The 22,859-nt window shown below is 35.1% G+C and overlaps 1 protein-coding gene across 8 annotated transcripts in view; it reads left to right on the forward strand.

The window, feature by feature from the left end:
• Ankrd17 (ankyrin repeat domain 17) overlaps window positions 1-22,859 on the forward strand; it is a 177,527-nt gene that overhangs the window by 11,450 nt on the left and 143,218 nt on the right. Inside the window, exon 1 of one of the 8 annotated variants that reach the window (XM_013069621.3) lies at window positions 16,992-17,170. The exons of 6 other annotated variants lie outside the window; for them this stretch is intronic. In XM_013069621.3, the coding sequence (XP_012925075.1) occupies window positions 17,117-17,170 (54 nt within the window). In that variant the 5' untranslated portion in view covers window positions 16,992-17,116. Of the gene's footprint in view, window positions 1-16,991; window positions 17,171-22,859 lie in introns of those variants that run through there. One more of the 8 variants, XM_087188321.1, reaches the window with a different exon arrangement.

Consider the following 22,859-nt stretch of genomic DNA (forward strand, 5'->3'; position numbering starts at 1 on the left):
TTGGTGCTGTGCCTGTTCTTTCCCTTATGTTTCCTGATTACTTGAGGACATCTGAAATAATAGTTTTGGGGTATTGTGTCAGTCATAGTCTCACCAGAGAAGCAGAGCAAGGAGGTTTATACATGATTAGTAGAGAGAGATTGTGAGGACTGGCTAAGCAAGTCTAAAATCTGTAAGGCTGCAGTTAGCAAGGGAAGATTGTGGGCAAGCTGGAATGTATGGGCATAGGCCAAAGTGCTCTTCACAAGGTAGTCAGGAGGAGGAGAGCCAATGAAGAGAGAGCAGGCATAGATTTAGCTATTGGAGTCCCATCTTCGCTAGGAAGAACCAGATCTCTTAAAAGCTCACTACACTAGGCCAGGCTCACTGAAGAGCACTTTGGCTTGCCATAACTATGGGTAGGGGCTTTAATTACATCTACAAAACCCCCTTTCAGTTATTTTGATTGACTAACTATGGGAAGGTATTTGTATGCTACAAAATGAGTATTTCCTGCCCTTCCTTTTTCTTAGTTTAGCCTATCAAAGTTGACACATTAGAAACCATCACAGGTGAGAAAGGAACACTCTTAATTTGATCTTTGCTATGATTTAGCAGAGAATACTTCAGGTCACAAAGTTACCTCCTTGTATTTGGAGCTCAGATGCAGCTGCCTTTACCATTCAGAGAAACCCCAGGCACTGGACTCTTCCAGGTTGAGATTTGCTGTTGAGAGAGCTTCTCTTAGCACGGGTTTCATGTCTGTCTCAGCTTGCAAACTAACTTGTAGCTCATTCTGTTTTTCTGGTTGATGTTTAAATAACCAGTACAAGTGACAGAGGGATAGCTCATTGACAGAGCACTTGGCCTGGCATACAAAAGGCCCTGGGTTCAGTCCCCAGCCGAGCAAAAATAAATAATAAACACACACCAGTATTCTGAGTATCTGTAATTACTTTTCTCAGAGCTGTAATCTTGGTGCACATGTGATGTGCCATCCTTTTTATTGTAGGAAAGAATTTTATTATAAAATTCTGGGGAAGTGGTCTTTTATAAGAGGAAAGAGTGTGGATATGAGGGGATAATTAATGTCTTACATAATTCTAGGGTTATATTGTCCTTATGGCTAACAATACAAAAGATCACTTCCTCTTTCTTGAAATAATCTTGGTGGCCTCACTTGGGTCATGTGTCCACTGAACTTCATCCCTTGCCCTTTTTATTTTTTGTTTTGAGATACTTTCTCCCTAAGTTGCCTAGGCTAAGCTTGAATTTGTAATCCTCCTGCCTCAGCCCCCCAGAGTGCTGGGATTATAGGAGTGTGTCACAACCTGGAGATATGTATGAATTCTTAAACCAGCCACTGTTAAAGAAAAGTGTATTTTGTTCGGGACTACATCATGTTTTTCTACCTTGTGTAGGAGATGAACTAGAATCCCTTCCTGAGCTTCATGGGATGGTTTCCCTTAGGAAGCATTTTTGTTGCTAAAAAGGTATGTTAGGAGAATGAGAAAGGAAACATTTACCTCCAAAGTATACCTTCTGGAATGGGATTAATATGAGAAAATGGAAAAATAGGAACAAAATCTTTGTAAATAGGGAGGAATAGGGTGGTTGAAGGGAGGGTTGGGCAAGGGTGAAAAATAAGAACCAAGAGAGAATATGTAAAGGTGCAAATTTCCAATGATGAATGTCATTATATTGTGTACCTAAAATGTACCAATGATGAGAATGAATAATCGATAATGCAAAATAGGAAGAAAAGGTCCAAAGGGGTAGGGGTAGTGGGAGGGGCAGGGGAAAGGAAAGAAGGGAAAGGAAAAATGATGAGAAATGGAAAAAACGGAAATAAAGTCTTTGTAAATAGGGAAGGGTGGAAGGGGTGAAGGGAGGGCTAGGAATGAGGAAAAAATAAGAACCAAGATGCATTATGTAAAGGTACAGTTCCCAATGAGAAATGTAATTGTGTTGTATACCTAAAATGTACCAATAAAAGAATTTAACAACCAAATAAAAGTATACCTTCTGTTTCTCTAGCACTGGCTGTTATCTTACCTTGGATTTCATGGTGAGTGGCCTCTTACTCTTGTCTCACATACCTCCTTTCTTCTTCATGTAATTAAGCTTACCTTTCTGAAATGTAGATCATTACTTAATCTCCCACTGATCTTAGAATGATAAAACCCGAATTTCTAATTTGGTTGTAAAACACAGCTACTTCTGTTATTACAGTTGATTCTGTGTCCTCTTGAGTTCTTACATTGTCTTGTCAGACAGATCTTTCTGTTCTAGAACATGCAGACTTTTTAGCATGGGGTCTTTTTACTTCCTAGGGTGTATTTCCACTGGCTCATAGTTTTAGTGTAGGTATCCTTTTCCTGTAAGGGTTGTTAGAGGAAACTTACCCTTTTACTTGTCCTCTAAGTTTTTTACCTGTAGCTTGGTAAGTGGAGCTGCAGTAAGAAATAGAAGATTTGTCCAAGATTTATTAGTATTAAATACTTTAGTGTGGTCCTATTGTCCGTTTCTTAGCACTAAGAAAAGGGTTCTGTGTATGGGTGAGATGGAAATTTGAGTATTTAACATTGCAGATTCCTGAGTCACTGGCTTGTTACTGTGTTGACATCCATTAGCTGAATTCCATAGTGAATCTTGTAATTGCTGTTGGGATCGAACTCTGGACCTTGCGCTTGCAAGGCGGTGGAACCATTGAGTTAAATCCCTGGCCTTGTGATTGCTGTTTTTAGTAAGAAAAATTATCAAATACATGATTCAACATAATACATTAATATGCTTTTATGTCTTAGAAGGCAATTCATTGATTTTTTTTATCAGGAATTTTGCATATTACACATTTAACTTGTTAGATATACTTTATAATCTGTTGTAAATGTCCATAGAATATTCTCATTTATATTTTGGTAGATACACCTTGAAATTTGGATTAATTGGGGGAGGTAGATGTATAATACTGAGTATTCTTATCCTGAAACAGGCTGTTCTGTCTTTAACAAAATTTTGTAGTTTTGATAACAGGTTTTGTGTACTTACTGTGGAGTTTTTTTTAGAGATTATTTTGTAGTTCTTTTAGTATATGTGCTGCCGAAGTGAGCACTATTTTATAGTTCTTATTGGTTTAGTGATTATATCTTTTCTACATGTTCTAAGTAGCTATTGTTGGAGTATAAGACTTTGATATTTTGATCAAATCTATGACCACTAAACTGAATTCTCTTAAGTCAGTTTACTCTGTTGAATTTTCTGACTAAACTCATATTTTCTCTACTAAATTATTATGTAGTTTTCAGTAGTTACACTGTTTTTCTTCTCTTGTACAAGTTTTGAATGCTACCAAATTGCTCAGTAGTAGTAGAGCCTACCTTTGTCTTTTCCTTATTTTAATGGTAATATTGCACCATTGTGAGAATAATGTAAATGTCTTTTATCAGTTTATTATATTTATTTTAGCTCACTAAGCTTTGTCAGAAATAATGTACTAAATTTTATGAAATGTATTTTTGGTGTCTCTTAAATGATCATTTCTCTCCCTACCCTACCCATCTATTTATTACCTAATAGTGAACTGTGTTTGGAATAATTGATACTGTATAGTATAGTATTAATTTAATTCAGTGTTGGATTTGATTTCATTAACATTTTAATTTATATTTTCTGTGAAGATTACCTATTTCATGTTTTAGAGTTTCAAATTTGCTGGGAGAAACTATTCTTTCCTTGTATCAGTCTTGTAAAGATTTCTGTTTTATACGTATGCCTTTTCCTTTTAATCTTATATGTTACAATTTTAACTACATGTGCCACTGAAGTTCTAGGAAGCAGTTTGATCAGGTGCTTTATTTGATATTTTAATTTAGTAATTTTTAAAAGTAACAAGTACTTTAATGCATACCTCTTATAATAACTGAAATTTTAAAAAATTGTGGTAAATAACAAAACATAAAATTTGCCATCTTAAGCGGTTCTAAGTGAACAATTCAAGAATGTTAAGTATATTCACATTGTTGTGCAACATATCTCCAGAACTTTTTCATCTTGTAAGACCATAAGTGTACTGTATATCCAGGGAATAATAACTCCATTTCTCCTTCCTCCTAACCTCCGACACTCACTATTCTATTTTCTGTTTCTGTGAATTCTTTTACCTTAAATAATTCATAGAAGTGAAATCATATAGTGTTTGTATTCATATGGGCTCTTGGAAGGAGATGGGAACATAATTTTATGTTTCCAAATAGTTAATTGATTGATGTAGCAATTTCATAGTCTGTTTCCCAATTTTTGAAGTGCTACCTTTTTTTTGGTTCCGGGGATTGAACTCGGGACCTTGCGCTTGTGAAGCAGGTGGCAGCACCACTGAGCTAAATCCCCGGCCCTTGTAATTTTTGAAAAATTTTTATCTGTTATCTCAAGACTATTTTATTTGATGGCTTGGTTTTTACCAATTTTCTGTTACAATACGACTTTTTCTCCTTTTAAAGAAACATTTTTACATATTTAGGAAGAAGTATTACTTTTATTTCATATATTTGCACAAAAGAATAATAGATTGGATTTTATCTGCTCAGTGTATTCATCTTTACGTATATAATGTACTGCATTTTTATTAGCTGAATGCCCATATACTAAAAGTAGTTGTACTAAGCAGTTGCCTATGTTTGATAAGTAGATAACATCTGTGTGGGATTTTGTGGGTTACAAACTAATTTAATATGTTTTTTATTTAATTGAAACAGTGGTCTTTTTTTTTTTTTTTGAGACAGGGTCTCACTATGTGGTTCAGACTGGCCTTGAACTCACTATGTAGACCTCCAAACTAGCCTGATCCTCCTGCCTGAGCCTCCCAAGTGCTGGGATTACACCCTGCCCAGAGAGACAGTAGTCTTTTGAAACATTTTTTCTTCCTATTTCTAAGACTGCAGATAGGCATGACTTCCTTACTTTCTTCCTTTTCTTTATAAATTTCTAGTATAGAAGTAAAAGTACTTCAGTGAAGAAGAAGAAGAAAAGAGCAGCACTAGGACTGGGGATTTAGCTCAGTGGTTTCGCTGCCTGCTGTGCAAGTGCAAGGACCCGAGTTCAATCCCCGGTACCAAAAAAAAAAAAAAAAAAGACAAAAAGAGCAGCACTGACACCTGTATAGTTTTTTTACTAGTTCATATGTTACTAGTCTTACTAGGCTGTCTTTGGATTTGAGCATCTTCGTATAGGGTAAAGGACCTACAAACTTGGAATGTTCTATAGTTCTCTTGCACTATTATTCCAGTGTTCTTTTAGGTTTTTTTTTTTTTGTTTATTTTACATACTTCAGATAAACTGGGAATGATTTAAAACATATAGTTTCTGTTCAGGAAATGCCAAAATAGAAGAACTTATTTTGGGGAAATATAAACCAAATCTAAAGTTATATTACTCTGTGAGTAATATTTTGTGTTTATTCTATGTTGGAGGAATCTTAAAGGACTGTTACATTATCTTTTTGTTTTATTAAATCATATAATAAATACATAGACTAAAGAAATACAAAACAGTAGCAGATGATACAGAATAAGATTTGAAAAAAAATCTCCCCTTTATATCACAAGTATAAAGTTTAAAGTTTAAGTTTATTGTAAATTCTATGCCTTTTTCTGTACATTTTCAGACACATGTACATACAGTACATATTTATGTAACCACATTTTTGTTTTGCATAAATGAGAGCATTATAGGGCCAGGGATAGCTGCACCTGCCTTGAAAAGCGCAAGGTTCTGAGTTTGATCTCCGGTACCAAAATTAAAAAAGAGAGAGAGCATTATAATAAATACAGTAGTGTCTGAAACTTTTTTTTTTTAACTTGTTTTTAAAATTGCTTTAACTTGTGTATCTCCCTTTGTATGTGGGAGATCTTTTCATATGAGAAAGTTCTTTACTCTTATCACATCGCTACTTTTATGTCAGTTCATGAAGAGCACAGTCTTGGTATTGCAGCTTTTTGTTTTCCATGTGTGAACAACTTTGTTTTGTATTATGTGCAGCCTATAAGAACAGCTTGCTTGATAAGAGAACTCGTTCATTTCCTTAGGAGGGGGCCTAGAATGTTAAGAGTCATACACCTTTTAAATTACTAAGGCCCTACTGACCACGCTACCATAGCAGAAGTTTTTTTTTTTCTGAAAATTTTAATCAAATAATTAAGGAGAATCAAAGGAATGGAAGTAGATTGAGGTGGGTAAAAGAATGACTGACTTCAGATAGAATTTGAGGAAAACATCAAAGAAAAACATAATTGAAAATTAAGATTTGAGAGCACATTGCATTGAGTAATCATAGCTGCACTGAAAGGGAGGGGGCCACAAAAGGTTTAAAAATTACCAAAAATAAATTTAATGGATGGGCTAAATAGCAACTCAGCATGAATCAAGCCTGAGTTATTGATTTGGAATTAAGAGGAGAAATTATCTACATACATGAAGCAAAAAAAATCTAGAAAAACTGATAAAAATTTGTGGAAAATACATCACAGTGCATGTCCATAAATATGAGTTCTACAAGCACAGATCAGAAACTATGGGAAGGAGAAAATAATAAAATTTCCTTTTTTTGGTACTGGGGGTCGAACTCGGGACCTTGCACTTGCAAGGCAGGCAGCGGAACCACTGAGCTAAATCCCCGGCCTGAAGCAAATTTCTGGAGCTGGATAAAAATAATGAAATTCAGATCAAAAGTGCCTATCTAGGATGAATGGAAAAAGATTCACATCTGGTAAAATTTCAGAGCTCAAAGGTATAAGAGAAAATTTTTAAAACTTTCTGACAAGCAAAAGGAACAAAATATGGAAAATTAAATAACTGAGTTCTTAGCAGTCATACTACATGCTTAAAGATAGTGAGGCAGTGCCTTTACCTTTCAAGAAAAAAACATAAGTTGTATCTAAATCTTCTCTGCCCAACCACACTGCTTTGTGAGGACAAATCATTTTTTTTTTACACTCATACACCCCATGAAAAAGGTATTTGAGATACTACAGTGCAGATACTACAGTGCAGGTACTTTAGATACTATAGTGAAAAAAGTAATTTAAGATCTTTTTTGGATGGTGGAGTGTGTGAGGAAACAGTGAAAATCCACACTGGCAGTCTTGGGCCTTCAAAAACAAGTGAGAGCTGGAAGGAAATTTAGTTTTATTAGCAAGAAGCACATGAAATGATTCTTCAACTAGTAATGAGTAAATGATAGGAAATTACATTTCACTGCAGTGACTAGTGTTTACTTAATTGCATTATAAATGCACTTAGTTTAAGTTTTAAGAATCAACGTAGTAAGCTGGTATGTAAGATGGGCTCAATTATAGTTCTGGAATAGAATATGTTATAAACCTTTAAAATGTAAAATAATGTACATCAGGCGATAGAAGAAAACAAAGGGCTGGTGTTCATGTCTTCTTTGGACAGTCAGTACATAGCTGTGTGATAGTGTTTTGCCATTTTGATGCAGGAACATAACAAAAAGACATGTTGTTCATCTTGTGCTTTTGTAACCTTTGAATTTTTAAAAGACTCCAAGTACATGCATCACATTTATAATATTAAAGAGATTGTAGGGCCAGGGATTTAGCTCAGTCGTTCCGCCGCCTGCCTCACAAGTGCAAGGTCCTGCGTTAGATCCCCAGTAGCCCCCCCAAAAAAGACTGTAGGTGTGTTCTGTAGCTATTTGTCTTAACGACCACTACTGCTATTGGTGAAGTGAATACATTCCAGTGTCACATGGTTTTTAGAAACTGAGGTAGAAGAAATACAGGGATTAATTCCAGGAAATTAGAAAGTTGCGTAGATTACAAATGTCAGAGGCATGATTATTTCTTGATTGGCCCACACTCTGAATTTTGCATGTTAAATCCCAACCAACAGGAAACTCTTTAAAAAATTATTGTGAAAGACTTAGAAATATGCATGAATTCTGAGTTCTTCCCTTCAAATCTAAATAAGATAGCTTTGGGGGGGTTGTATGCTAAAGATATCTTTGTCCTTAAGGTGGGTGTCATGTGGTCAAGTAGAGGCATAGCTACTGGAAGTGTGGAGAGTGTCTGCTGGAAGACTGGGAGAAGACAAAAAGGAAATAGAAATTGCCATGGTCCCCTTACTTACATCCTGTGTTGGTATCTCTCTACTCTTCACAGAGGACACATTGTGTCTCCCTCAAACATTATTTGTTGAAGGAAGGCGTCTTAATTTTTTTTTTTTTTTTTTTGGTATTGGGGATGGAACTCGGGACCTTGCGCTTGCAAAGCAGGCGGCAGAACCACTGAGCTAAATCCCTGGCCCTGGAATCTTATTTTGATGCCGTGTTAAAGTCAAATTGATATTGTTTATGTTCTTAATATAGACAAAATGTTTTTGAAAGCTTTTAGCTTAAGAACATGATCTTTTGAGAAGCAGATTTCTAAAAGTATGTTTTTCTTTTCTTTTTCTTTTTTTTTTGTTTTTTGGTACCGGGGATTGAACTCGGGTCCTTGCACTTGCACAGCAGGCGGCCAAACCACTGAGCTAAATCCCCAGCCCCTAAAAGTATGTTTTTCTGATTTGATTTTTTAAAATAGAAAATCTTATGGTTATTTAAGTCTTTAAGGATTGACAACAGACTTCAGAAGATCCTAATACCTGGGTACTATATAGTGATTCTACTTGAATTAGCTTTCCACGCATGCTAGAGTGCTGAAAAAATAAGGTATGCAAATATCTTAAATTCAGTATGATCATTTTACTGGAAATTGTGAAATTTGTATGTGGGGGCGGGTTCCTCAAGCACATAAAAGCAAACTTAAGTACAAAATTATGTTTGGCAGTGAAGTTACACTTTTTAATATTTTGCAAGCTATTAGTTACTGTGTCTTTAGCCTCCCAGTAATAGGATTTATTTCACTAGGGAAAATTGGCGTATATATTCTTGAAGAGGAAGAGAATTGGTATATTTTTCAAAATACTTTAATAAGAAATTGCTATCAGAGGATTTGAAAGATATAAGTATGGGTCAAATTTGATTCCATAACGCATAGTGTGTTACCTGTTATACACATATTGTGTTAGTCTTTGTTAGAGATTTGGTAGTAACTAGGTATCTGAAATTTATGGAGAAAGTTCTAAGTAATTGTAACATTTCTAGTATCAAGATAGCCTCATAATGACCGCAGAGGTACTTCATTTATATGAGAGTGATATATTTTTTCTTTTCTCACCCACAGTACCAAAGATTAAACCCAGGGAATACTGAGCTACATCCTCAGACCTGTCTAAAGATTTTTTTGTTTTGGAGACAGAGTTTCACTATGTAGTTCAAGCTGGCCTTGAACACTCAATATGTAGCCCAGGCTGGCCTTGAACTTGCCCTGATCCTCCTGCTTCAGCCTCCTAAGTGCTGGGATCACAGGTGTGCACCACTATGCCTGGCACTAAAACATTTTTTATTTGAGACAGTGTCTTGCTAACTTGCTCCGGTTGGCCTTGAACTTGCAAGGCCAACATGCACCACCATGCCTGGTTTGAGATCAGTATTTCTTTGTTTTGTTTTATTTGTTTTGAGATAGGATTTCACAGTAATGCCAAAGCTGGTCTTTTAACTGCTGGGCCGAAGTTAACTTGCTCACCTCTGCCTCCCAGGTGGCTAGAACTACAGTTACATGCCACTACATCTGGCTGAGATCAGTATATGTGAGGGTAGTGAAGAAATCCTGTCTATGTTCACTTTGAGAATTTTGGGGTTCTTTTTGTTTTTTGTTTTTTTTTTGGTACCAGGGATTGAACTCGGGTCCTTGCGCTGAGAACTTTGGAAGGTCATAGTCATGCTCTTGAGATTCTCTCTGTGACAACCCCTAACTATCCTGTCTGGTATTGTCAGGATCAGGACAATGGAAAAGGGTTGCTCCGTTTTGCATTTTTTAGCCTAGCTCTTGCTGGATAGACAATTTAAAACAATACATTTCTTAATTATGAGCTTGAAAAATTATTTTGGTAATTGAAATAATTGCCTTTAGGTAAGTCATTAAAAGTTAGATATGGGTAGTTTAGTCTGGAAATACAGAGTGATAACTGATATTTTGATACTATACTAATTGGAGCTTGACATCAGGAGCCTGGACCATCAAGAAACCAGAGAAGGAGAGCCAGTGACTACAATGGGACTCCATGAATATTTGGGTTGTTTTTATATTCACACTATTCTCCATGCTTTTAGATTTAAGATTTTTCTTACAATTTCAATTTTTTTTTGGTACCTGGAATCGAACTCAGGGCCTTGAACTTGGCAGGCAGGCACTGTGCCCCTGAACCACATCCCCAGACCTGCAGTTTCAGTACCTGGAATCGAACTCAGGGCCTTGAGCTTGTCAGGCAGGCACTGTGCCCCTGAACCGCATCCCCAGACCTACAGTATCAATTTTTACTCCCAGTTCTCTTCTCTGTCTCCGTGTGTGTGTGTGTGTGTGTGTGTGTGTGTGTGTGTGTGTTTCTTTTTTGTTAATAGATACTTGTAGCTTTGGAGCAGATGACAGTTAATTTGTTGATAACCAGATTGAAAATGTTGTACCACTAGTACTAGTAGTAGTAGTAGGTTTAGCCTGTTTAAAAACAAAAACATTGAAATAAGTAATTTGTATTATGCATGTGTTCATTTTTACTTTTATTTGCAAATCATATGCAACACAGACAAGTTTGGGAGATGGATGTGACTTAAAAATATTTTATCAATCTTCAGTATGCAGTCTGTTGTGAAGTACTAGAAAGACAATAAATTCACGCTATGATGTATAATGGGTAGAGATAACAAATGCAAGAGTGCAGCAGAGACTGGACATGTGAGAGAGAGGCCATCTCCTTTGCTTCTTACTTTGCTGAGTATGTTACGCATATTTGGACAAGACTGTACTTATTCTGTACATAGGACACATCTGGGTGAAATAGTTTGCATTTAAATACTTTATAAGGGCCGGGGTTTTAGCTCAGTGGTTCCGCTGCCTGCCCCATAAAACACAAGGGCCTGAGTTCGATCCCTGGTACCAAAAATAAATAAATACTGTATAAAGTGAGTCTACTGTCCTAAGTTGAATTTTAAATTTTATTTAGAAGATTAGGAAAGAACAGAAAGAGATTGTAATTAATTAGAGAAGAAGAAAAAGAAAGCATTGAAAGCATTTTAATGTTAATTTAGTCAAAAGTCATGATTGAGTTAATCAGGATTAAGACTTTTTTTTCAATTTTTTTTTTCCTGGTATCAGGGATGGAACTCAGGACCTTGTGCTTGTGAGGCAGGCGCAGCACCACTCAGCTAAATCCCTGGCCCAGGATTATAGACTTTTGAAGGTAGATTAATTTTATTTGCTATTCGATATCCAGTGTGTAAGCTTGCTACCTAATAAGCACTCACTGAATATTTGCATAAATGAATGCCTAAAATATTAATAACAATCTAAAAAAAGGCTTATTAGGGCTTTTTATAATATTAGCCTTGGAAAAAGTTTATTTAAGCAATACACATTTAAAAATATTTAAAAACAGTACATACCCTTCCTCATATTTGGAATTTAAAAGATAGCCTTTGCAGTTGTTTTTTTTTAAATTTAATTTAGGAGATTACAGTTTTATATATCCTTAAACTTTGTCATCTAAGTCTTTTAGGGTATTCCACTTTATCTAGAAGCATGTCTTTATTCTGGAGATTCTGGTCAAAATTCTTATTTTTAATTGTTATCCACTGAATCCTATCCAGGATGTATGTTAAGAACTTAAGGCTGGGCATGGTGGCATATGCCTGTAATCTCAGGTACTTACCAGGCTGAGGCAAGAGGATCGCAAGTTCCAACCCAGCCTGAGCATCTTAGCGAGACCCTGCCTCAGAAAAAACATAAAAAATTGGGATTGGACTATTTGATATTTTATGTTTAAAAAAAAAAAAAGGTGGTGTAGTACTGTCTTCCCTTTGGTGTACTTTAGATTTTTCTTCTTCTTCTTCTTTTTTTTTTTTTTGGTACCGGGGATCGAACTTGGGTCCTTGTGCTTGCGCAGCAGCGGCGAAACCACTGAGCTAAATCCCTGGCCCCACGTTAGATTTTTTTAATAATGATGGACTGATTACTTTTGAATTTTATGCTTTAAAAATGAATAATTTGAAAATAAGAAAGTAAGTTGGATGACAGATATAGCTAGCTAGCAGGAATTTATTTACGAGAACATGTATATCCAAATATTTCCTGAAGATTTCTGGATATTTAGAGTACTAAATATTTCCTGAAGATTTCTGGATATTTAGAGTACTAAATTTTGGCAAAAATAGTTGTTTACAATTTAAAGAACCCATTAAACCTGGGTGTGGTCTTGCATGCCTGTAATCCCAGAACCTCGGAAGACTGAAGCCAGAGTCCAGCCTTGGCAATTTAGAGAGTTAAGGAGATCCTGTTTAAAATAAAAAATTTTAACAAAGGCTGGGGATGTGGCCCAGTGGAAGGACCCTGAGTTCAGTCTCTAGTATTAAAAACAGACAAAGCCCATTAGATCTTCAGTATGATTTGTGGCTTAGTAGTGTTTTTTTTCAAGGCAGTATCATTTGACACATTTTTTTTCTCCAACTACTTATATATTGATAGACTCTGCATTGTGGCTTGCTTTTCTTTTTTCCTTCTTCCCAGTTGACATCTAATCTAGCAAAAATGAATTTATTTAATTTTTGATAAAGAGCCTAAGTTAGATGGGAAGAGGTGTAATTTGACATTCCTTGAAAAGTGAAGATGTGGAGGAACTAAATAAAGGCTAGATATGTGTTTTATAGCTAATGCAGATTTTAGGTCTGGGTTTTTAAAATACTGTAGACTTGTGTCAGTGGTACTTTGTAGGGAAGCAGGCAGTCTCATTTACTGTATAAATTAGTTGAATTTTTGGAGGATAATTTGCTGACCTACATTAAAATTTTAAATACATGTACACTTCAAGAAATTTATTATATGGTTATATTCAGGCATATACAGAGCATTTATGTCCAAGGTTCATTGTAGCATTATGAAATGTTAGAAACAATGTAAATGCCTATAGTGTACTGACTATATCATAGTTCTTTAGTGAATATTTGAGCAGCTGTCAAGAGTAAAAGATAGTTGTATATGCTGCTCTGAAACAGTTCATCATGGAGTACTGCGTCTAAAATATGGGGGTGCAAAAAAGTACTGTTAGTCTTCAGTAATCCCTTGTGTTTTTGGAGAATTGAGTCCAAGGCCCCAAAATCTGTGGATGCTTAAGTCCCTTATATAAAATAGCCATCATTTGCATATGGCATATTTGTGTCGTCACATAAACTTTAAGTAATTTCTGTACTATTTAACACAATGTAAATATTTGTACTGTGTTGTTTAAGGAATAGCAACAAGGAAAATGTCTGTAAATGTTCAGTACAAGTGGATTTTTTTCCTTGAATATTTTTAATCTGTGATAGATAGGATGCAGAACCCATGAAACTGTAATATTCTTCCATGTATATAAAACATAACATATCAATTTTGGATTGAAATATGTCAAGTTACACTGGTGGTTGTGCCTCTCAGGGGTTGGTGAGGGGATCACTTTCCCTGTACATGTATTCTTTACAGGTAAAAACCAGTTAATGAAAAATGACAACGAAAATAAGCTGTACTGGTAATGAAAAGAATGTTACTAGGCTACGTTAGATATATACCTGGAACGTTTTATTACAGGACTGGTTTCAGAGAGAAATAAGGTAAAATCATGGGGATGTACACATGGTTGTTTTAATAATATATGGACTTTCAAAAATTTTACCGGAATTCGTCTTTTATTTTGAAGTCTTTAAAGTGTCTTTAATATCTGTCTTCATTTATTCTCGATCTGGGCTGTTGCACATGATTTCAAGTTCTGTTAAGCTATACCTTGGCTTACACAGTAGAAAAAGAAAATTTCATACATTTTGAGAAGTGAAATTGTTTCAGGGGTTTTTTCCCACTAAGTTGTTTGTATGTGGATGTGTGTATTTGTCCTGCTACCAGTTGTCTGTATTTGTATTGTTTGCAAATGGGGATTTTAAAGCCTAACCATTCATTAAATAGAAAAAAAATTAATAGGAATAAAACTTCTTTACAAAGAATTGTTGATTTTAAAAAGTTTCATTTGGAGGACAAAGGGCAAAGTTAAGTCATGCAAAATAGGGTTCCTTGTTCTTAGTGCATTTCTGCATATTTTCCTTTCAGCTTCTTTTTTCCTGTTCAAGGAAAGCAGTGCTGGTTCTAAGTATTAAGCTGCTTCAGTCCTTTTCTCACTTTTTTTTTTTTTTTTCCCCTGAGACAGGGTCTCACTTTGTAGTTCAGGCTGGCCCTGAACTCATTATGTAGCTCAGGCTGGCCTCGACCTGGAGGCAATCCTCCTGCCTCTGCCTCTGCCTCCTGAGTGCTGGGATTACAGGCGTGAGCCACCTCGCCTGGCTCCTTTTCCCACTTTTTAATGTGAAGCTTCACTGCACATTTTAATCTTATTTTAGTCAATATTTGTATTTACAGTTTTGAATTATTTTTATGTTATTTTACATGTGTTTGCGTAGGTTAGCATGTTAACTATTATTTACACTTTAATGTCTGTCACTGACCAGAAAACATGACAGGTTTTGTGCCATTGAAATCTTTCTTAGACAAATGGAAAGACAATTTGTTTCCCTGTAAAATGAGGCAAAGATGACTCACTTTTAGGATGATAAAGTCTAAGACATATGTGTATGTGTCTCTTTTTTTGCATACACTTTTGCCTAAAATATTTTGCTGTGACATAGTTCATCAGATTAACAAAATGTCAGGAAAGCAAAATTAATGGGAAAAGTAACTATGTAAACAAAAATTATAGAAAATTTAAAATTTATACTCTGTTCGTATTGAATGTCTCCAGCGTCTTATTTCAATGACTAAAAATACAGTTAAAGAACAAATATCTTTGTCATCAAAAATTGTTATGTAGTAGTAGGGGTTATGCATATGCAAGGCCCTGGGTTTGATTCCCCAGTGCTCACCCTTGCTCCCCAAAAAATCATTACTAGTGGTAAAAGTGATGTAAAAAGGGTTAGGATGTGTTATTGGGCATCAAACGTTATTCATGCGTTTGTTTACTCAAGAAATACTTCATGGCCGGCTCATGCAGCCACCTGCTGACCCTGGGTATGCATTGTCAAGAAGTATTCTTACTTTCATCAAGCTTCTGGTCTTTAGGGAAGACAGATAATAACTGGTACATAAACACCCATAGTACTGTAGAAAAGCCATAATCACATACTTGTTATTAAAAACTTGCGGCTGGGCTTGTAACTCAGTGGAAGAGTGAATGCCAGGCCTTGAGTTCGATACCCTGCACCACAAAAAAACAAAAGCTTAACAATAAGCATCAAAAAATGTGGAAGTACCCCACACCCTACAATCATAGACCAGAAGGGAAAGTGAATGGTGTAATTGATTTAAGTTTTAGGGGAGTCTGATTTTTAAATCAAATAATGGATTCAGAAAGCTTATTCTTAGCTTGTGAAAAAATGAGTACTCCAGTGTGTGGTTTCTTTTAACTCAAACCTGTCTTTGCTTACTTATACTGAAGAAGTTTTGAGGAAGAGAAAGTTTGTTGGTGATTTCAGTATAGAGATGAAAGTTTATTTGGAGCATACATGTAATTGACCTGGAAGGTAGAAAATAATGAAAACCAATTTGCTGTTTCCTCCTTAAAACAGATCGTAGGGGTGGACGTTACTTTGTTTGAGAATTCACCAAATGCTAAGCATAATGTTTTCATACATAAATGAAAGCATTAGATGTGGTCTGAGGAAAACATAATATCATTACTTTGCCATTCATTCCACCTATCCCTTTGAATCACACACATTTCTGGGTTTGAATTTAGATTTGATTCTGATACATAGCTGTGCCCTGTCTGAAGCTTGGTATCCTTTTCTATAAAATGAGAATGTTATCACTTGGAGCAAGTGTTCTGCTTGATTCTGGGGCTAGAACATAGAGCCAGATGCCTAGATTCAAATCTTAGCTCCTGAGCTGGATTAGTTTAGTTTGGAATAACTGGTCAAGTTGGTTAGCCTCTCTGTGCCCTAGTTTCCACCCGTGTATAATGGGGATGATAGTAACAGCACTTTTTAGGATTATTGTGAGAATTAAGTGAGTAAATATATACAGAGCATTTTAAATAGCATATTGTTATTCTTTGGTACAGTAATAATGCCTCCTGAATACCAGAAACTATGTAGTAGGACTTTATCTCATTTCGTTTCATGTAAACCTGTTAAGAAGCATTGTCTGACTTGTTGATTGTACTTGGAACACTTTCTGGTATACAGTAAATGTGCCAAGTTTCCTGTAGTAGTGTTTTTATCATCAGAAAAAAGACTTTATTTATTTAATTTTTTTTGGTTAATAAAAAGTTAAAGGCACTACCATAAAATGAATGCATCATGGTGTATGTCTTGTTTCAAAAATTGTAAATCAGTTGAATATTAATATTGTTTTCATAGGTAGTTACAGATTATTTTATAGAAAGTCAGTTTGTCATTAAAAGCTACATTAGATGATTAGTATTCTCAAATCAACAGTTATAATATGTCTGTTAAGCAGCCCATTTGCCTTATGTTGTGTTGCAGATTCCTACCTTAATGTATATATGTCACCTCCTTTGGGTCTTCACTACAGCCGTTAAGCTCACTACAGTGCTTTACTAAGGATAGTTTGCTGCATCACCCACTTCAGCCTCTTTTGTTCACCCAGGAAGCCAGACATATTAAATAGCCTTTACAATGTACATATATATCCAATTACTTTGTTTTTGAAATTTTAGAATTTTATAATTTGAAATGGTAAACTTACTTTTTTTTTATTCTTGGCTGTTGAAATTACTTGACAGAACTTTGCTTTGGAATAGAGCTTCTGTATCTTTAAAAAATACACGAGTCACCCCCTGCTCTTTTGGTAGATGCCTGGCTAGTCAACAGCTAAGCTGCTTTAGGCATATAATAGAACATTCCATTTCCTGTTCCCTTGCTGACACAGAGGAGTGTTCCTGCTGGCAATGATCTAATCACAGTGCAGTAAGAAACATGGCAGTTTGATAAAACATGGTGGAGACAGCGGCTGAAATGGAAGCATATGTTCTAGAAGACATTCTAGAGGTAGGGCTAGATTTGTAAATGAAATAAAAGTTGAAATCTAAACAAAGAAATCTTACCTGCTGGAATTATTTTACAGATGAATAGATTAGAGGAGAGAGAGCAAAGAGAGGCAGTGCATAAAAGCAAGACGTGGTCAGACCTTATTCTGTGTGAGAATGTGTCACATTCACATGATTACTAAAGAAGTCTAGATTTATTTTGTTTGAACTTCATGTTTCATAAATTGTGGGTGGTTGTTGGTAGAGAAAAAGGGGAGAGAGGATTTGTACTTAATAAAAAGCCTTGTGCTGAGGTTGACCTTTAGATTAACTCATTAAAAGGTGGGGTCTGCAAAGCATCTTTGAGTAGGTTCAGTATCTTATGTGTAATAATTCATCTACATATCTAAGCCTAACACTGTACTTACAACTAACTATTAAATACAGGTAGTCATTTTAGTTTAAAACTAAGCATATAAGCCTAGTTGATTAATTTAGGTGGTATACTCTGGTCCTGCATTTTTTGTTTGACTTTGATCATTATAAAATAAATTATGACAATTTAAAAGCCCTACAATTCAGAGTACTAATGCTAGAGTACTATCAATAAAATTTTCCTGTAATTTTAAGTCATGTGAATTTTAAATTATTTTTTCAGGTTGTATCAGTTTTAAAAGAACCTATGTGAGCATAAATCAGTTCAAGGGACTACATGTCAGAGTGAAACTAATTGATTTTGATCTTGGTTGTAGTATACTACCAAAAATTTGTATTTATAGGCATAGATATGTAAATCCTATTTTTTTATCTACAGGGTTGTAGGGTTTTTTTCCTTTTTCCTCATTAAGAAAAAAAATGAATTCAGATGAGCTTCACGGTGGTGAGTGGTATTCTTAATACATAAGACTGTAAAATAATTTTATTAACTATTTCACTGTCTTCCGGAAGAGTTTTGTTTTTTTTTTTTTGTTGCGAGAGGCTGCAAAGGGAAGCCAAGCTGGGTTAGCAGGAGAGAAAAGCCTATGCGCATTATAAAGTGCTGCATGATCAATGAGCATTTTCTGGAGTCCCTCAGTGTGTGCCTGAGCTGACATTGCAGCAAGTCCCATGGTTGTTCTGCAGAGTGAAAACTGATTCCATTTTATTTTCTGCCTCCTTGGAGACACCTGCCAACACACTCTTTCCCCCTTTCCTAAAAGCTATTGTGTGGTTAATTTCTATTTTCCTCAAAAAAATTTTTTTATACTACTAGTGAGTTTCCTTTAAAATGTTCTACTTAAAAATAATAATATACACTTTCATTAAGAGTACTAATTACCAGTGATCACATGACACACTTAGTGGTTTACTTTTTTAAAGTAATAGGATTATAAAGTTATAGTGGAACATTTTAATTTGCATTTTTTAATTTTTGCTTTCGATTTTATAGAAGTATGCTTTATAGATTGCAATAAATCTGTCAGCTTTTCTTAGTTATTTAAAATTTTAGCATATAACAGGTATTAGAAGTCTTAATTTTCTAGTGAAATTCCCACTTGAGCATAGTTTTGTGCTTTAAGTACATTTCTTAAAATACTGTCTTAACAGTTGAGTTTTCATTATTTCCATTAAAGCCGTCAAGATTTTGCATTACCTAATTTATTCATTGTCACTATTTAAATAATCATTGCAGTTTAAATTATTCTCATTTTTCCAACTATCTTAATTTGGCTTCTTTATACCTGTTGCATCAAACATATTAAGTGATTAGTTTTCTCTACTTAAAATACTGTAATTTAATTTAGTATTTGTCAATAATTGACAGGCTAGATTTGAAAATTATTCAAGTAATAGTAAAAGGATTATTTTTCAAAATTATGAGTACTTATAGTGACCTAATGCCAAAAATAAAAGTACAAAGAATAAATTTGCTGACTCTCTGAGGTGACATGTACCATTTTCTAAAGCACCTCATATAGCAAATTGATATATAATGAGCTTTCCAGAAAAAAATCTTTTTTAAAGGGATAATTCCTTACATAAATATCCAGTAAATGTAGTTCATCTACATACCAGAATGCCATTCATGTTATTGTACCTAATTTTGAGCTATATTTGTGGTTTTACTTATTGAACCTAGGGAATTTTATGTAGATTTTTCTTATATTTAATTAACATTGGAGTCTGCCGGGGGTGCCTGCGTGCAAGCGCAAGGTCTTGAGTTTGATCCCCAGTACAAAAAAAAAAAAAATTTTAAATGAACATTGGACTCCTATTTGTTCTCTATCTTTGTAACTTGGTCCTTTGAATCTTAAATTTTCTTTTCCAGTATAGGGAATCAAACTCAGGACCTTGTGCTTGTAAGGCAGTCGTGGTGCCGCTGAGCTAAATCCCTGGCCCTGAATCAAAAATTTTTAAAAGATGCTCATATTAAATCTGGGTTAAAAAAAGCAGGGAGACTTAATCAGTATTATAAGTGACTATAGTACAGATTAATTCTTGTAGTTCCATAGCAACTAAAAGGTTTAATCATATAAATTATTTGAGTTCATAAAAATAATACTTCCCATTCAGCAAGAAATTTTGTAAGTAAGGTAAGACATGTAGGACAGTTGAATGTCCTAATGTCATTTTCAGCTATTTATTGAATACCTGAGTGTGCTAAGCACTTGAAATTCAGGGCAGTTAGTATAGCTGATTTTGTTTCATGAAGGTGAAGGAGCAGAAATGTGTCTGCCGTTGGTATTTTAAACAGTCTTGAATTTAGGATGCATACAAATGCATATTCATATTCTAATATTTTACTTCATTGGTTCCATCTGAATACTTCTAAAAACTGCTTTTAGCAATGTCCTTAGAGAGCTGATACTCATGTGTTCTGAAAACTTCAGCCAGCAGATATCCCTTGACCTAGGTACCTTAAGTAGTCTATTTATGAATGTGGAGTTGTCAAGAAAATCCTCTTGAGTCCCGTTTTCGTATTTTATCCTTTGGGATTGTTTTTATCTTTACCATTTCAAACTGTGTATACAACGTACATATTTAACATATATCCTTACATATACTATGCATGCATGTTTCTGTTACTATTTTATACAGTGTGGAAGCTCTTGTTTGAAAGTCACAGTTTATAGGTGATGTGGAAGTTGCAAGATTGAGTTCGTACACCAATTTTTGAAAAATGGATGGGAAAGTAGAAGATGATGTGTAAAAGACACATTTACATTATTTGTTAATCCTTGTGAAGACCAAATATTTTAATGGTTTGTGGGAATTCCATACAGCTTGCAATAAAATAGTGTAACTAGTAATTTGTAAATTAATCTGTTGTATGTGAAGAGTAAAGGCAAGGTTGACCAGTAGTCCACTAGTCCTACATTCATTCATCGTAGTCAGTGATACTGTGGAACAGGAATTAGAAAAGGTCTGGATCACGTATTATCTGCATGTATATGCAACAACATTGACACTTGTTTTGAATTGTTAGGAACAGTTGTTTTTTTAACACTTTACTGAAGAGGTAATTCAGGTGAGAGGTGGCTTGATCACTACAAAGTTGTTAAGCATCACAGATTTGCATAACTGTTTGAGGTTTAATATGTGGCCTCCAAGTTTACCAACCCAAAGGACTTTCCCAAGGTGCTTTTTGTTAATATTTGTGAGATGGTTTGGTTTCATGAGTTAGATTAATATTGGCTGTTAGGGCTGGGGATTTAGCTCAGTGGTTTCGCTGCCTGCTGCAGAAGCGCAGGGACCCGTGTTCGATCCCCAGTACCAAAAAAAAATATATTGGCTGTTAATAAATTGGTCTTGGAGTCAGACTTCCAGCTGTCTGGATATGTTTATAATACATATAGGACGCCCATATAATTACATGGTGGCATAGTACATTAGCTACCATTTATTATATAAGTTATACAGAAGAGGAACTATGCCAGAGGAACTGGCATAGTTATACAGAAGAGGAACTATGGGGTAGTCTGTGTAAACATTTAACACAATATTTAGTATAAACTCTTTAATTTTTGAGGACTCAAGACTTTTTAAGAGAGTTATGTCTGTCAATATTTGTCATTTTAGAAATTAAAATTCAGAATTCATTTAAAAATGATTGATACTAAACCTGTGAAAATACTTTCATTAAAAAATTATTTTCCAAGAGAAACTAGACACGAGTGACAGTTTACTTTTTTGCAAATATTCTTGAAGTTTGCCTTACTAGAAGATAGACTGTGATCTGCTTTTATATTCACTGTTGTAATAACATTATATGGCTGAAGTCTCTGAAAAGAATCTGATGTCACACAGATGAGGATAAGAAAGAGAATGTGTCAGTAGCCCTTTCAGATAATAATGGATATTCTTTTACACCACTCTTCACACGCACAAGTGGTAGTTTCTTAAAAGTTAGTTTCAATGGAACATCTCATGAAGTATCAGTGAACTTCGTGTACTGTGATAGATTAAAATCCAGTGGTATTCTATGATTTTTTTTTTTTTTTTTTTTTTTGTACCAGGGATTGAACTCAGGACCTTGTGCTTGCGAGGCAGGAGTGGTGCCACTGAGCTAAATGCCCGGCCCTCTATATTTTTTAAAGAATCACATTTCCAGGGCCAGGGATTTAGCTCAGTGGTTTTGCCGCCTGCTGAGCAAGTGCAAGGACCCAAGTTCGATCCCCAGTACCAAAAAAAAAAAATCACATTTCCTTATTTTCCAAAAATTGTAGTTTTACTTGAATGCTTGAATTTTGACATTAACAACAAAGAATGTGAAATTTTTCTGGAAATGACAGGTTCATTTCATTTGTTTTGAGAAAATGCTTATCAAATAAGTCTGAATAACTATGTCCATCGAAGAAAGTGTTCCACGAGAAAAAGCAACAGGTTCAACACACATTTTATGTTTTTCTTGAGAAAGCTACCATACTTAGGTATGTTGCAGCAATGTTTCCCAGTTTGTCACGTAGAATATTAAAAAGTCATAACCTTAAGGTTGAAAATTTTAAAGACTGATATTTCATTGCTTCATAAGGAAAGCTGGCTTTGTGAAATGTTTTTTAAAAGATTGTGAGTGGCTGGGCATGGTGGTGCACACCTGTAATCCCAGCACTTGGGAGGCTGACCCTGAATTTAGGACAGGAGGATCACCCTGAATTTAAGGACAGCCTGGATTACAGAGTGAGACCTTGTCTCAAAAAATCAAGAAAAGAAATTGAGCATGTGGCAGAGAAGAATATAGTGATTTGTAGCCAGTGTAGATTGGTCTTGATTTGTGTTAAAAAGCCAGCAGATTGCCACTATTGCTTTTGTATCATCAGTGGGCTTGTCAGCATGGTGAAATAGACAGATAACCATCTTAGTGTTATAAAAATGATTTTGACCTCATAGTCCCTCTAAAAATTTAGAGAATTCTATGTGTCCTATGGATCACACCTGAGTAACTGTCAGTTACCAGGTTAGCAGTAGGTAACAGGTAAAATAATTTAGATGCAAGTCTGCTTGATGCAAATGTATTCTTTTACCATTGCATTGAATTTTTTAATTCATCACATGCCTTCAATTTCTCTAAGCTCTGACACTCTCTCCCCCATCACTCTACCTTCAACTACAGTACAAGTTTAAGAAGTGGGGAAAAAACTGTGTGTGGAAATTTGCATGGTAATTTGAATATTACTTAAAATTATTGGTCATACCTTAGAATTTCTGAAAGTAAGGAGTTTGTGGGCTTCAGA

The sequence above is a fragment of the Heterocephalus glaber genome, unplaced genomic scaffold (genome assembly GCF_053883595.1).
Source record: "Heterocephalus glaber isolate CG9 unplaced genomic scaffold, H.glaber_assembly_v1.0 deba00000281, whole genome shotgun sequence".
NCBI classification, from domain to species: Eukaryota; Metazoa; Chordata; class Mammalia; order Rodentia; family Bathyergidae; genus Heterocephalus; species Heterocephalus glaber.